The 16,796-nt window shown below is 39.8% G+C and overlaps 1 protein-coding gene across 1 annotated transcript in view; it reads right to left on the bottom strand.

The window, feature by feature from the left end:
• Positions 1-9,811: 9,811 nt before the first annotated feature.
• The window catches only part of celf1 (cugbp, Elav-like family member 1), a 78,110-nt gene continuing 71,125 nt past the window's right edge, over positions 9,812-16,796 (bottom strand). The window contains exon 11 of the mRNA XM_028015255.1: positions 9,812-10,337. Coding sequence (XP_027871056.1) covers positions 10,210-10,337 — 128 coding nt within the window. The 3' untranslated portion in view covers positions 9,812-10,209. The remainder of the gene's footprint in view (positions 10,338-16,796) is intronic.

The raw sequence follows: 16,796 nt of genomic DNA, 5'->3' as shown, positions 1-16,796 counted from the left end.
ATGAGATCAAATTACTTTTTGAATATCTTACTCAAAATTTCATATCACAACAAGATTTACTTTCCAGGATTTATAGTTTTGATTATGGGTATTTAGAAAGAAAAAACCGTCCCACAAAAATTATTTTGGAGAGTGCTGGAAATAGTATAGGCTTGAATTCTGTTCAGACATTGTGTCTTGTCAAAAACATTCCATTTTTGTTTGGGGACATTATTCCTACAGGAGATAAAAACTGGTACTTGTTACTGTTGTTACTAGAAATAATGAACATTGTCTTTTCTCCTATTCTCACTATGGGTATGACGATATATTTGAAGCATTTGATTGTTGAACACCATAGACTCTTTAAGTTCTTATATCCACATCGAAATTTGATACCTAAGCATCATTTTATGATCCATTATCCATTTTCCATTAGGAAAATAGGTCCATTGTTACATATGTGGTCTATGAGGTTTGAGGCTAAACACAAAATGTTTAAAGAATATTTTAAAAACTTTAAAAATATAACCAAATCACTTGCGAAAAAGCATCAGATGGCCATAGCTTATCATTGGGAAACAATAAGTATTAAAGAAAATGAGCATGGGCCTCAAACCATTTTCACTTAAAGATGAAGATGTGGTCAACAAAGAAATGCTTCAAATGATTTCATCAGGAGATGTTTTTTCAACCAGCTGGGTTAGAGTTGAGGGTGTTGAATACAGACCAGGACTTGTTGTTTGCAGCACAATTCAAGATGAGATGCCAGTGTTTTGTCAGATAAGTGATGTACTTTTAGTTGACAATACCTTTCTTTTGTTATCTAAACAGCTATTCACAGAAACATTTGATGATCATCGTCATGCTTTCAGGATTGTTCAAAGTGAAGAAAGGCATTTAGTAAAAATCCCTGAACTTAAATTTCACAAGCCTTTTGATATTCAAAACTCTTATGGCGTTTCAAATGAATGTTTGTTCATCGTACCACAATTTAAAATGTTGGAAACACAGCTGCAAAAATAAAGTGTTCAAAATTGATGTACTTGTGTCAATTTGTTTTTCTTAATAATTATTATAATTAATCATAATCATAAAGTAACTTTTGTTGGAGTAAATAACACCTGAAAGTGTTAAATCAACACTAACAAAGTGGTACATTTTGTTCTTGGATCAGTGTTATCCATTATATCCCACAGTGTTAAATGAACCCTGTTTTGGGAGTTAAATAAGTAACTCTGATAAAGTGTTAAAATTTTAACTATATTGAAAGTGTTAATTTAACTCTGAAGAGTGTGGACTATATAAACACTGAAAAAGTGTTAAAATCAACTCTGTGGGAGTTAAATTAACACTGGGCTTTTTGCTGTGTTCCCAAAACAGTCTCATGAAGAGGATGGTCAGAGTTGTCCATAATTTTCTTGATCCTACAAAGAATCCTTCTTTGCATGATCATCTCACAAGGTTCCACAGTTGTCCCCAGAACAGAACCAGCCTTCTCTATCAGGCTGTTGAGCCTTTTTAAGTCCCTGACTCTGATGCTGCTGCCCCAACAGATGACGGCAGAAGAGATGACGTTCTCAACAACAGACTTATAGAAGATCTGCAGCATCTTGCTGCAAGAATTGAAGGATCTTAGCTTCCTTAAGAAGTACAGGTGCTGGTCAAAAAATTTTAATATCATCCATCCATCAATTTTCTGTACACCCTTGTCCCTAGTGGGGTGCTGGTGCCTATCTCCAGCTAATGTTCTGGGCGAGAGGTGGAGATTTACGAGCAGGATTTCTTCACTTTGTGGCCAGTACTGTGCATTTCCGTGGTGAAACAAACTTCTAAACAACAGAGAGATATTTCCTTTGTAACTAAATTGACAAAGTTAACTACTCTGATTATTTTCTTAGCTTAGCTAACTTTTTTTAAACTGTGTTGTTTTTCTAAAGAGGAAGAGGCAATGAGAAACCTGTAATGGACGCTTTGCCATTTGTTTATTGTTGCCATGGTTACCTAGAAGTTCGCAAGACAAGTCACTGTTTGTCTGTGGTCAAACATGGCTACTTTAAGGTACGTCAGTTGTCTGTAAGATGTTTCTTATAATTTACGTAGATTAAAATCATTTGTTTGATATAACAGAGAACCTGAAGTGGACTGAAAGTACATTAATCCAGAGAACAGCGAGGAGACCTGGACCTGGTCTTTATGGACCAGGACCTGTCATCAGGACAGGTCCATAAAGATCAGAGCTGGAGCTGTTTTTCCTCAGACTTCTGTTTTGCAGCTCATCTCCACAATGTCTTTGTTAAGTAAAAATATGTAGCTAAAGTTTGACAACTATTATCAAAGTTTGTCTTTACAATAAAATGTCTAAAAATTTAAATGTAGTTAAGTTTTTTTATTCATATCGTGAAATAGCAAATGCACATTGAATTATGGAATTGTGTTGTTCATGAATACATCACTGTAAAGGTGTATGTGTATGTTCATCAATAAAAACGATTTATCAGAATCAGCTGTATCAAATGTAATTATTGTGCCCCAAAACAATTAAATAATCACATCAAAAAGTTTGAAACGTTGTACTTAGAGTTTATTTTTTCATTTCTATATACACTGCCTGGCCAAAAAAAACGTCGCCACCAAAAAATAGTCACGCTCTCTAATATTTTGTTGGACTGCCTTTAGCTTTGATTACAGCCCGCATTCGCTGTGGCATTGTTCCAATAAGCTTCTGCAGTGTCACAAGATTTATTTCCATCCAGTGTTGCATTAATCTTTCACCAAGATCTTGTATTGATGATGGGAGAGTCTGACCACTGCGCAAAGCCTTCTCCAGCACATCCCAAAGATTCTCAATGGGGTTAAGGTCTGGACTCTGTGGTGGCCAATCCATGTGTGAAAAAGATGTCTCATGCTCCCTGAACCACTCTTTCACAATGTGAGCCCGATGAATCCTGGCATTGTCATCTTGGAATATGCCCGTTCAATTTGGGAGGTCAAAATCCATTGATGGAATAACCTGGTCATTCAGTATATTCAGGTAGTCAGCTGACCTCATTCTTTGGGCACACAATGTTGCTGAACCTAGACCTGACCAACTGCAGCAACCCCAGATCATAGCACTGCCCCCACAGGCTTGTAAAGTAGGCACTAGGCATGATGGGTGCATCACTTCACCTGCCTCTCTTCTTACCCTGATGCGCCCATCACTCTGGAACAGGGTAAATCTGGACTCCTCAGACCACATGACCCTCTTCCATTCCTCCAGAGTCCAATCTTTATGCTCCCTAGCAAACTGAAGCCTTTTTTTCTGGTTACCCTTACTGATTAGAGGTTTTCTTACGGCTACACAGCTGTTCAATCCCAACCCCTTGAGTTCCCTTTGCATTGTGCGTGTGGAAATTCTTTTGCGTTCACAATTAAACATACTCCTGAGTTCTGCTGTTGTTTTTCTTCGATTTGATTTGACCAAACGTTTAAGTAATCGCCGATCACGATCATTCAGGATTTTTTTCCGACCACATTTCTTCCTGGAAGACGATGGTTCCCCACCATCCTTCCAGTTTTTAATGATGCGTTGGACAGTTCTTAACCCAATTCTAGTAGTTTCTGTAATCTCCTTAGATGTTTTCTCTGCTTGATGCATGCCAATGATTTGACCCTTCTTAAACAGACTAACGTCTTTTCCACGACCACAGGATGTGTCTTTTGCCATGGTTGTTTAAGAAATGATGAGAAACTCATTGCATCAGCTGCGGTTAAATAACTTGCCAGCTGAAAGATAATCGCCTATGCAGTACTTATCCAATAGGAGGCTTGTACCTATTTGCTTAGTTAAATCCAGGTGGCGACTTGTTTTTTTTTGGCCAGGCAGTGTATAATAGTGTGTGAGCGATGGTGTCAGTGATATTCATCAACTTAAAATACTTTGCAAAACGGCACTTTTTTTTTTTTTTTTTTCTAGATGGCGGCGCACGCAGTTGCAGGGCTCATTGCTCTCTCGGTCGGTGTTATGTTTGGCTGCTTGTGTATGTGTTGATTTGTGTTCCGTACTCGTCATGTCGGACAAACAAAATATACAGTCGGGACGATCTCCTGACGATCGGTGCCCGCTACGAACTAGATGTTACAGCTGATTTTCAACGCTTGTTCAATATTCCGGGGGACATAGCTCGGAGCCCCGGTGCGCCGTGGATTACCATCGCAGCAGGGAGGAAGCGACGGCGGCGTAGAGAGAGAAGGCAGAAGCGGGGCTGCAGGGCCGGCATGCTAGCTAGGCTACGGAGGCAACCACACAAACCACCGCTCCCCAGCCTGTTTCTCTCGAACGCCAGATCCCTTGCAAACAAGATGGATGAACTGAGACTACAGGCTGCATCTCACAGCGCAGTGAAGGACAGCTGTATTCTTCTGATCACAGAGACCTGGCTGCATCCAGACGTAGCGGACTCTGCCATCGAGCTAGCAGGCTACACAGTACAGCGCCACGACAGAACGAAGGACTCCGGTAAGAGCAGAGGAGGAGGCTCTGTGTGTACGTGAACAACACCTGATTACTAACACAGCGACTGTCATCAGCCATTGCTCCCCAGACCTGGAGTATGTGACTGTTAGATGTAGACCAATATACCTCCCCGGAGAGTTCACTGTAGTCATGGTAACCGCTGTTTACATCCCACCGGATGCTAATGCTAAAACAGCTATTGGACATTTGCATGGCAGCATTAGCCATCTGCAGAGCATCTATCCAGATGCTGTGCACATCATAGCGGGGGACTTCAGCCATGCAGACTTGAAGACACTCCCCAAATTCCACCAGCATGTAAAGTGTGCTACAAGAGAGGCTAACACTCTGGACAAAGTCTACTCCAACATAGGAGTAGACTATGTAGCTAGGCTACAGGGCTAGACCACTTCCTCACCTGGGTCAGTCAGATCACCTGTCCCTGCATTTAATTCCTGCTTATGCCCCCCTCAGGAAAATTGCTCCAACCATCACCAAAACCATCAAATCCTGGCCCGAGGATGCGACACAGCAGCTGCAGGACTGTTTCGACAGGACAAACTGGGATGTTTATGAACATCAGGACCTGGAGGTTTTTATGGACAGTGTACTGTGCTATATCAAGAACTGTATTGACACTGTAGCTGTGGATAAACGCATCCGGGTCTTCCCAAACCAGAAGCCCTGGATGACTCAGGAGGTCCAGTGACTGCTAAAGACCAGGAATACCGCCTTCAGGTCTGGGGACAGGACCGTCTACAGTACAGCCCGAGCTAACTTCAAGAGCGGCATCAGAATGGCTAAGTCTGACTACAGGAGGAGGATAGAGGGCTACCTTGACAGCAACAACAGCAGGCAGGTGTGGCAGGGAATCCAGCATCTCACCAACTACAGGACCAACCTCGCAGCTGCGGAAGGCGACGCCACGCTGGCAGAGGAGCTGAACCTCTTCTTTGCCCGCTTTGAGGTGAAGCCAACAGAGGCAGCCACACTACACCAAGCGACCCACAACACCACACCCCTCGTTGTAGAGGAGCACGAGGTGAGGCGCACACTGCAGGCTGTCAATCCAAGGAATGCTGCTGGACCTGATGGCGTCCCTGGACGTGTCCTGAAAGACTGCGCCGATCAGCTGGCTGGAGTCTTCACCAGGATCTTCAACCAGTCCCTAGCCCTGTCTACAGTCCCATCCTGCCTGAAATCTTCCACCATAGTCCCCATACCCAAGAAACCTCACATCTCCTGCCTCAACGACTTCCGGCCAATGGCACTAACCCCTGTGGTGACGAAATGTTTTGAAAAACTGGTCCGGGGTCACATCACAGCACTTCTCCCTCCTGGCTTTGACCACCACCAGTTTGCCTACAGAGCCAACAGATCCACACAGGACGCTGTGATCACGGCCCTCCATGCTGCTCTGTCACATCTGGAGCAGCAGGGGAGCTATGTGCGGATGCTCTTTGTAGACTACAGCTCTGCTTTTAATACCATTCTCCCTCACAGACTGGTGGACAAATTGGGGGACCTGGGCCTCCCTCACTCCACCTGCATGTGGATTCTGAGCTTACTGACCAACCGACAGCAAAGAGTTAGGGTGGGAAAACATACATCCACTGCCCTCAGCCTTAGTACTGGCTCTCCACAGGGCTGTGTGCTGAGCCCCCTGCTCTATTGTCTGTACACATATGACTGCACCTCTGCCCACCACAGCAACACCATCATCAAGTTTGCTGATCACACCACAGTGGTGGGGCTCATCTCAGGAGGCGACGAGTCCGCCTACAGGGGAGAGGTGGAGCGGCTGTTGCAGTGGTGCAGGGAGAACAATCTGCTCCTCAACAACTCAAAGACAAAAGAACTCATAATAGATTACAGGAGGAATAAAACGGACATTACACCACTAACCATTGGGGGAAAATGTGTGGAGAGGGTAGCTGATTTCCGTTTCCTGGGGGTCCACATTGAGCAGGGCCTCACATGGAACATGAACACCTTCGAGCTGATAAAAAAGGCCCAGCAAAGACTGTACTTCCTGAGGGTTCTCAGGAGGAACAGCATCAAGGAGAAGCTGATGGTGTCCTTCTACAAGTGCTCCATAGAGAGCATACTGACCTACTGTATCTGCGTATGGTATAACAGCAGCACTACGGCTCAAAGGAAAGCTCTCCAAAGGGTTGTGAATACAGCCCAAAAAATCATTAGCTGCCCTCTCCCTTCACTGGAGGACCTGCACAGCGACCGCTGTCTAAGAAAAGCACAACACATCACAAAGGACACTTCTCACCCCGGACATTCTCTGTTCACACTGCTGCCTTCAGGCAGAAGATACAGAGCAATCAGAACAAGAACCAATCGTCTCAGAGACAGTTTCTACCCTATAGCAATAACAAAACTAAATGCAATCAAAAACAACCATTAATCATCATAAATGATGTATGTGAGAATGTGGCTGTTCTTATTTAGTGGTTTTTGGGTTTTTTTGTTGTTTTTTTTGCCAGTTGTTTGTTGATTCTTGCGTTGTGTGTGAATTGTGAGACAGTTATTTTTTGGTTTTGGGCATGTGCACCGACTGATGGCATCCTTGGAATTTCATTGTTCTTGTGACAATGACAATAAAGATTTATCTTATCTTATCTTACTTTATGAAGTTCGTCCCATTTACTTGTATTGGCTTGCTGGCAGATAAGCCACTTTAAATATGGCGGATGCTATAGCATATAGCAACAACGGGCTGACCCGCTCAAGAAATAACTTCTGGTTCAAAAGCACTGTCGTCCAATCAGTGATTTCTCAGGTCTCCAACTAGGACATACCCTTTCCGTTTTGTTATTGTTGTAGTGTGTTTGTAATTTGTGATTGTGCTTTGTTAATGTTGTAGTGCTTTTCAATTTGTTATTGTGTTTTTGTAATTTGTATTTGTGGTTTCGATTTGCTGAAGTGCTTTGCACCTTAGGACCACCGTAAATCTCTGCTACACTTTACAAAAATTTAAGGTTCTAAATAAAAAAGCTTTAATGAGAAGCTGCTCTTATTAAAATTCCTCATAAACATTGATTAATTGTAATGGCTCTCAATACAAGTTATGGGCTATTTAAATTATAACTTACTGGAAGTTGCTTTATTTTTAAGCCTTTTTTAGTTTTGCCATGTCCTGGGTGACGAGAACCAACAGGTAGATAGAAATTAATATCTGGGGGGTATTATAACTTAGGGACAAGGGTGAACTGAAAATGGATGGATATTATAACTTAAACAAAAACTTAAACCCTCTCGACCCCCTTGGGATTTACGCCTATGGTTATTTCTAGAGTCCTTCTAGCTCCCCCCATAGTGTTTCTAGTTTTCTTATTATTTCACTTAAGGTTTAGTTAATCTTTCTGTCTGAATCTATGCCCAGCTTTCTTTAGTGATTCTAGTTAGGTTATTTCTTTGTTTAGAAGTAACCTAGTTACTCTAGCTAGAGTAACCTAGTTACTCTAGCTATATGTTCTTTAGTTCTTATTATTGTTAGATCAACCTTGTTTCTGCCTTGGGTTCGTTATAGCTTCCCTCATGTCTTTTTCTCTTCTATTTTACCAGCTTTTCTTTAGTGTTTCCAGTGTTGTATAGTAACGAAGTAAAAACACTTCACTACTTTACTTAAGTATATTTTGGAGTACTTCATACTTTCCTCGAGTATGAACATTTTTGATGACTTTCACTTTTACTTCACTATATTTCCGGACTTAATTGCGTACTTTTACTCCGATACATTTTCAATGTGTGGTTTAGTTACTCGTTACAAAAAAGCGAGAGAGAGAAACGCAAGTGTTTTGACCCAACCTACTGATTGACTGCAACAAAGTCGGTAGCCTGCTTGCCTGGGCTTGTTCATCACCACCAATAGGATACACCTGTTTCGCTTCTCCCATTAAACACAAAGCAAGTCTCGCAATCAGCAGCAGCCACATGGAGGAGGAGACGGAGACCACAACAACTGCAACTACGTCGGACACGGCTCCAGGGGAACCACCAGCTGGTGATGAGAGCCCATGGCCTTATTTAAACACAATATACTCTTTCGTGGGTGTTAAAGATTTGTCGTACCGCATGCAGTTTATGTTATTCCTGCGCGAAGATGTGGAAATTCTATCTTACAAAAACTCCCCGTCCAACTTGAAGAAACACATCGAGGTAACTTCTTATGAAATGGTTATAATCCTCCTGTGTCAGTAACTATAGCTTGGTCACTAGACACTACTGTATTGTGAAACGTTGACCATAAATGAACTTTGTTTGGCATTGTTTCAGTTCCACACCTGGTGTATTTAGCTTAGGCCTAATGTTGACTGTATCAGGCTACCTAGACTCCTCTGTTCAAGGGGGAACAGAAGCCATAGCGATAGCAATTTAGACTAAATTTAACAAATATAGGAAAGGCATGCAAGTTCAAAACCAGGTTTACAAAAAAGGTCTACCTCTTCAGATGCCAATAAGCTGCATTTCCCTCCCAATTCTTTTTTTCTTTTGCATAATGACCAATTGTGTGCACCACCTACTGACTGTAGCATTGACTGATTCACTGATTTGTGAAGTAGAGTAATCGTAACAGATCTTTCTCTTCATGTTAGCCGCATTTTCTGTACTATTTATTTTTCTCATTTTCAGCACTGACCTTACTTGAAGGGAAAACTTAAGGTTTACGAAAACTTTGTATTTTCTGTCCTGGAGGGTTTACTAAGAAGCTGGTTCAGTTGTAAAGCAGGTTAAGTTAACCTTGTGCTATAGGTAAAGCACCTAATTTTCTTAACTAAATGATGCCTGCAGGTATATCTATTAGCAGGTTTAATTTTGCCTGCACTTGGTTGTGTACATTAATTTAAGTGTATTTGACAAGTTTACCAAAATATAAAAAATGTCATTCAAACTGCATTTGCCTTGTTTTACTTTTTACTTGTACTTTTCATTACATTACTTGAGTACATCCATTTTTACAGCAATTTCCATACTTAAGTACAAGAAGTTTCAGATACTTTAAGACTTTAACTCAAGTAACATTTCAGTCAGTGACTTGGACTTTTACCAAAGTCATATTTTGGAGAGGTACTTGTACTTTTACTTGACTCTGAGATTTCAGTACTTTATACAACACTGAGTGTTTCTTTAGTATTACAAATATTTTCAGCTTCCCTGTGTTTCCTCCCTCACCAGTCTACCTTGCAAACCTAAGTGAGTGGGTGGGTTGGTTGGTTGGTCAAAAAAGTATAATACTTACAAACTTTCAAATGCAGATTTAATGGATATATAAAGTCCACAAAGTACCACACTATAATTTTTTATTATACACACCAAAGATACATAGTTTTAAAACTCATTCAATAATACCTAACGTAAATAATTTAACTGCTATACAAAGGGAAAAAGTAATTTTTTATGAATAGTTTGCTATTGAGAAACTTTTCAGATAACAGATAAAACAGGAAAAGAATCATTGTGTATCACATTATGTATTTGACTTAAAAAACTCATACAGCAAGATGATTCTACAAAACATGACCATCAATTTAGTATAGAAACTGATAATGTCTGTTGTATAAAAAATAATGTACTTTCACAGCACAGCAAGCTTTAAGAGCTATGTAGTGATTATTTGTACTTTTATAATGAAAACAACAGTACAGTAAATGCCAAATAAATAATTCTTCATTCATGTACTTACTATAACACAATTTGTTCTATAGGCCTTAACAATGCTAGTAAGGCTTACTATCATTCTTTGAACGCTTTAGTTGGACCTTCAGTCTTTTCATACCGATCTGGAAACCGTTCATTGACTGGATGGCTGCTTGTGATGACACTGGGTTATCATAGCTCACAAAGCCTGAAGAAGAAGTATAAGGATTAAGTTCAACCAAAAAAAGCACATGTCAGAAGACATACTGTCCTAAAAATAATATTTTTACACAACAATTATTTTTGTAAAATAATAGTGATGCTTGGCTTTTCAGCAGTCAAGCATCACCTACACTTTTCTTCCCATAAGAATTTTTCTATTTTATATCCTACTTTGATGATCATCTTTTAAAACAACACAAAGCTTGAGCAAGAAAATATTAAAGTTTGATTTATCATTTTTGGAATGGTTTTTGGAACCATTCCACAGGGGGGCCTTATTGCTGGGCTGCAGGACACATGACCCAGATGATGCACAAAATTCCGATGGAGGTCAGGAAGAGGACCTCCAGATTCAAAACAGAGTGAAATGGATCACGAGTATGTTAATGCCCTAAATGGGCTGGCACAGATGAGGTATCTTGAAAAAATATGCATATATTTAGGATATGATTCATGTTGTCTTGGTAAAAAAGACTTGTCATAAAATCTAAAATCTAAAACAAAATAAATCTTGTTTCAGGTTGCTTCCAGGATTTTCAACAATTTAGGTTAAAAAGAATCATTAAATGGCTGTCTACTTGATTCTGTCCGGGTGAGTAGTGACTTGTGCTATGATCACAATGCTGTCACTAATGCAAACAACATCCTAACCCATGTTATTTCTATGTGCTTGGCTCTACTTGTAAATAATTTATTTAGCTTCTGTAAACTCAAATTCATGCTGGAGTTGTATGTTGATGTTGAGTCTTACTGCACTCCTACATTGCAGTTCAATCATTCGCAGCAATCTACAAAAACTCCATTAAAAACATGGTTGGTGGCCAGAGAGAGTGGAGAAATAGTTACAGCTCACTGTGACTTACATATGAATGCTTGTCTTTCTAAAGTTTCTATGTTGTTGATCCAGTTTTCTCATCTTTTTTCAGTACATTATCTAAAATGAACTCCCTTGTGACCAACTACCTTCACAACATGAAAATGAAGTTTATTTTTCTCTCTAATAAAACGATTTTAACACAGACAACTTGCTAAGTCTGGTGATTGAGGCACTCGGGCAGTCATTCATCCAGCGGTCCGCCATGTTTTTGAGTTAAAAAGTGTTTAAAGTTGACAGGAAGTTTGAAAATATCACTTGATAATTATATGTTATTGTAAGATTATTATCTAAACACCAACTATAAAGTCTTAAAAAATGCAAACATTTAAAAAAACTTTAATAAGTAAGCAATGCTAAGTCTGATCAGGGCATAAGTAAAGCCTGGTGGCCCGCCAGGCTTATAACACATTGTGGGAAACCCTGACAGACTTTAGGCATTTGGAAGCTGGATCAACATAAATAAACAGGCTGCATTTACTTCCTGACCCCCATCTGCATTGTATGATGTCGATCATCTGCAAACAGCAGCACTGGATTCATTTTTGAGGTGGGTGGAATTTGGCGTGTTTCTTCACCTTAGATATGCACTTTGAACGCCACGTGAGCACACATGTTCAACAGACATCTGTCAATCAACTCAGTGGGTTTGTCACAATTTGTCCTGAAGTAAACGACCCTTACCTGAAGGACAAAGTTGTCGGGTCTGTCATGCGCTGCTTGTGGCTACTGATTTGCTGACTATTGCTATTAAATGTGCTGTGGTCAGAGACTTGGTGGAAAATAATTTTTAAAAAATGGTTAAAAGTTGTCAGTGGGGAACATGCACAAGGCACGCTTTACCCAGAGCATTTAGAGGGCAGAATAGACTTTATTCCATTTTCAAAACTGGAATAAAACTGAAATTTGAAAAAAAAAAATAGATAAATGCCTGCAGCCGGCCTCATGAACAGCTGAATACAGACATCAACAGTATTACAACAACATGTTCGTATGAAGGTTTTGTCATCATTACATCACATGCTTAATGGTAAAATCATAGAACAATGGGTCAAGTTTGATCCAAAATAAATATGCTGTGTCTCCAAATATGTACAGTTTCTTTGTAAAGCAGTAACTTTTAAGGAATGTGGTACAAATATTCATACACAGCCTGACATACTTGATTGCAAGTGCAATATACGCATGATACAGACTTTTTCCTCTGCTTCTCTACCTACCCATTCTCACCATGCTTGCTCTGTTTTTGTGTTGCTTTTTTGGAGCCTTTCTTTGTACATCCTCCGAATCTACAAATTATGGATCTGGTTAACTGGTGTATCAATGCAATTGATCAAATTTTCTCAACGAAAAGACTGGGCACAGGAGAGCCCACTTGTTCTGCGAAGGGATGGATTCACCCTGGATTTATTCATAATAACAGGATTTCTGATGATTGGAACTTGTGGATACCTGGCTTATTGACTAATTTGTGACAGATTTGGCCAAGCTAGCGAACACTCAACTGTATATTGTGGGACAGAGACGCAAGTTGGATTCAAGTCCAACTTGCCCAGCTGAGGACTCGAAACTCACTAGCTGGATGGAATCAATATTGAAGAAGTTGCTAGCTTTGGTTCAGTGGAATAGCCCCACTAATTTGAATATACTACCATAAGAAATAAACTTGTTAAAGACTCTAGGACAAACAGAAATTTTAAGTTTGCCAGATCAAAAGAGAATTTGTTATTCTGAATCTGGTTCCCTGTGGCCTTCTGGCCATTTCGAATCTCCTGGAGTTTATTTAAACAAACTGCTCCTTCCCATCTCCTCACCCCTCCTAATGTCACCCTGGAATCTTATGGCTGAACTCTCCAAGACTCACTCTTCATTATTCCACCTTTATCAGAGACTTTATTGGGGAGAACAGGCTGTGAGAGACATGGTCTAATCTGCAAGCAGGTCATAGTTACAGACAAACACACACTCCCTGACCTCAGCACCTTTGCCAGCATGTCTTTGTTTTTGTCTTGCTATATATGCCAATGTTGTCTTTTCATTATATTTATCAGTTGTTATTTAGATTCTGTGGACTACTCACTTTTAACCCAGAAAAATAATTAAATTAGCTTATTTTAATTTTTTTCTTTTACTTAGAAACTGTAGTTCTCACTATTTAGACCAATATTCTACTTCTTAGATTCATTTTTAAATTGTTATACAAAGAAACTCCTATTATTGCAACCCAGAAAAGGAGTTGGAACAAACTTAGAATCCAGAAAAAAATCTTCCAGAACAGGAACACGTAGTTTTAATTATTACTTAGAAACCGTGGAGTACTCATTACTTTTACAAATTTAGAGCACACTTAGAAAGTCCAGAGAATACTTACTTATACTTATTTAACAACCCAGAAGTCCAGAGGATACTTACACTTATTTAGCAACCCAGAACAGGGATTAGAACATACTTAGAATCCAGAAAAACTACATTAGCAACTACTTTTTAGACCAGGGGTGGGCAATCCTGGTCCTTGAGGGACAGTGTCCTGCAACTCTTAGATGTCTCCCTGATCCAACACACTTGAATCCAATAGCTCAGGGGTGCCCAAAATCGGTCCTCAAGGGCTGGCCTCCTGCACATTTTAGTTCTCTCCCTGGTAGTACCAACAACCTTTTCAGCATGTTAATGTTCTTCTGACAGGAGACCGCCTTCTAACGCCTTCTAACGAGCCATCATTTGATCCAGGTGCGTTAAACCAGGGAGAGAACTAAAACATGCAGGAGACCGGCTCTCGAGGCCTGGAGTTGCCCACCCCAGTTTTAGACTCTTATTCCTCCAACCCAGAAAAGGAATTAGACCAGAGGATACTTACTTATACTTATCTCCCAACCTTGAACGGGAGTATCTAGTTTACATACTTAAGATCAACATTAGATTCTTTTTCTTCTTTTGCTTTTTCCTTTGGTTTGTTATTTTGTTTGTATTTCCTTTTAATCCATGTAAAGCACTTTGTATTGCCTTGTTTCTGAAAATGTGCTATATAAATAAAATTGCCTTACCTTACCATGCCGAGGATGTATAGATATGACAAAAATCACGACTGGTCAAATATTGGAAGATTTAAAAAATATAATAAGATAGATGTCATATATCCTCCAGTAATGCCAATTTTGAGCAGCAGAACAACCTAAGAACTGCAGCACGTCATCACCGGAACATCTGGTTCCTTTGAGACGAAAACCAAAAGGCAGGTCAGATTATATTTGCTGTTCCACAAATTGTGAGGGAAAAATATCTCTGAGCGGGACAGAAAACCAGCCGAACTGCTGACAATATTTTTGCATTAAAACAAAATTAAAAACACGATGATTAAACTTTAATATGGTTGTTATTTAACAAACAAAAATTCATTTCAACAGAGACCTGAAAACTGTCAGTAAACATCTATACTTATGGCTGGCTGGCTTTTGGATGAGCAATGAAAAAAAACTATTCACGCAATTATTTTTCAACCTGAGCAAAAATAATCTGCTCTGGGCAAAGTGTGGGTGAGGATTTGACTCCCCCTGTTCTGGCACCAATGTCTGCAACCCAGCAATTGCTTAGTTATTTTTTTAAAAATCTCACCGAAAAATTATGAGAAAAGTAGATCAACAATCTACCACTAAAAACTGGAAGTTTGGAAACTATTCCAGAGTTTGCAGCGAAAACTTTCTAACAGGTAAGATAGCATTGTTTAAATTATATTTTCAGATATTTTATTGGACAGTTACTTAGAAAGACAAGCAGTCATATGCAAAGTAAGATATATTATTTTGGAACCCTGTTTTTAATGGTGTTTCTGTAAATTGCTGCGACTGGTTGACCTACATTGTAGAAATGCAGTAAGACTCTACATTAACATACAACTCCAGCATGAATTCGGGTTTACAAAAGCTAAATAAATTATTTACAAGTACAGCCAAGAGGATAACACTAACACTAACCTGTTGTTAGTGTTATCATAGATTAATTACTTAGAATAGCACAACTCACTACTCACCTGGGCAGAAACAAGTCAGTAGCAGTTAATGCTTCTTTTGATCCTAAATTGTTGACCCAACCTGAAACTAAATAATTGTATGCTTCCAGGCTTTAGAAAGCTTTCATCTGGCTCGTTGTATAATATGTGATCTGCAGCTCCAGATAGTTATGGGTTAGGGTCGCCTCAACGCCGGGTAAATCCTCAAGAACATATGACAAGTCTTTTTTACCGAAACAAAATGGCTCATATCCTAAATATTTTTTCGAGATACCTCGTCTGTGCCAGCCTATTCAGGGCATTAGCGTACTCACTGGGATCCATTTTGCTCTGTTTTGGACTGGAGAAATACTTCCTGACCCCCATCTGAATCCTGCGTTTCATTCGGGTCACGTGTCTGCAACCCAACAAAAGGGGGGAAACCTAGGACAATTCAAAGGGCCCCTATATTTATTTCTATATATAGAAATTTCAAAAGTGGGGGCCCTCTCAATAACAAATTTAATCATATTATGTTTTTTTAATTGTTTTTAGCAGTAAAAATTAAATGTTACCAATCCCAGACCAAAAAGCACAAATTCATATTTACACTGTACACTCCCCTGCATCTGCATAAAATGGTCTGTTCCTGCTGAACACACTTGACAGTGATGGTGTTCAGCAGCAGTCAATAGAAGGCAACAACAATTGTGGCAGTTACTATGCTGCCAAGGAAAATAATAAAGGCAGGTTTTCAAAGAGAGAGAGACAAAGACAAGAGTTTCAATTTGTGACAGTTTTTCTCAAAAAGAGGTGGGTAGACCATCTGAGATTATCAACTTAAGCGAAATTTGGTATTGGTATCTGTCTCTGCTAACAATGTGGATTGCTGCTATCAACAGTCAGACAATTAGATTATTTGCGCACCAACTATAAACTTATTGCTGTTTACATTATATCCTATATATTTTTTGGCCTGTCAATTTATCCGCTAGTCGATTTCCTTAATTTTGGGATATCTGTGATAGGTCGATACTTACATGCAAATCTGGCCTTTTCCACTGATCTTATCTTCCTCAAAAAAGGTTTAAAAACCAAGCACTAGCTTCTTCTGCTCCACAGTGAGAAGTTTGACTGACTGACAGACCAGCCCACCAGGTCATGTCTGCACGTTTGCAGTTAACAATAGTTGCCTCACTGTTGCCAACTCAGTGACTTTCTTGCTACATTTAGTGACATTTCAGAGAGAAAAAAAATTGGTATCGGCCAAAATCAAAATCAGCAGGTAAAGCTTCTTATAGATCAGTAATAGGCAATCGGTCAGATAACTGCAATTGGTGCACCCCATATTTAAGATGGGATAGCATATTCATGGCATATTTTGATTAAATTAATTTCTCTTAAGTGCATTTCCAAAAGCTAAAAAAATCATTTATACCAGGTGAGTCTTTCTCACCTGAGAATATTGATTTCCCGCTTATTTCCCTGTCCCATGGAGATTTCCTCTCCCCAGCGTCTGTCTCTCGTCCTCCTCGCTGCTCCCATCCAGAACACCTTTGGCTCACCTCCAGTCCTCACCTGCCTGTCCA

This window comes from Xiphophorus couchianus, chromosome 4 (assembly GCF_001444195.1).
Source record: "Xiphophorus couchianus chromosome 4, X_couchianus-1.0, whole genome shotgun sequence".
In the NCBI taxonomy this organism is placed as follows: Eukaryota; Metazoa; Chordata; class Actinopteri; order Cyprinodontiformes; family Poeciliidae; genus Xiphophorus; species Xiphophorus couchianus.
The sequence above is the reverse complement of the archived record's forward strand: the minus strand, read 5'-3'. Positions and strand labels throughout refer to the sequence as shown.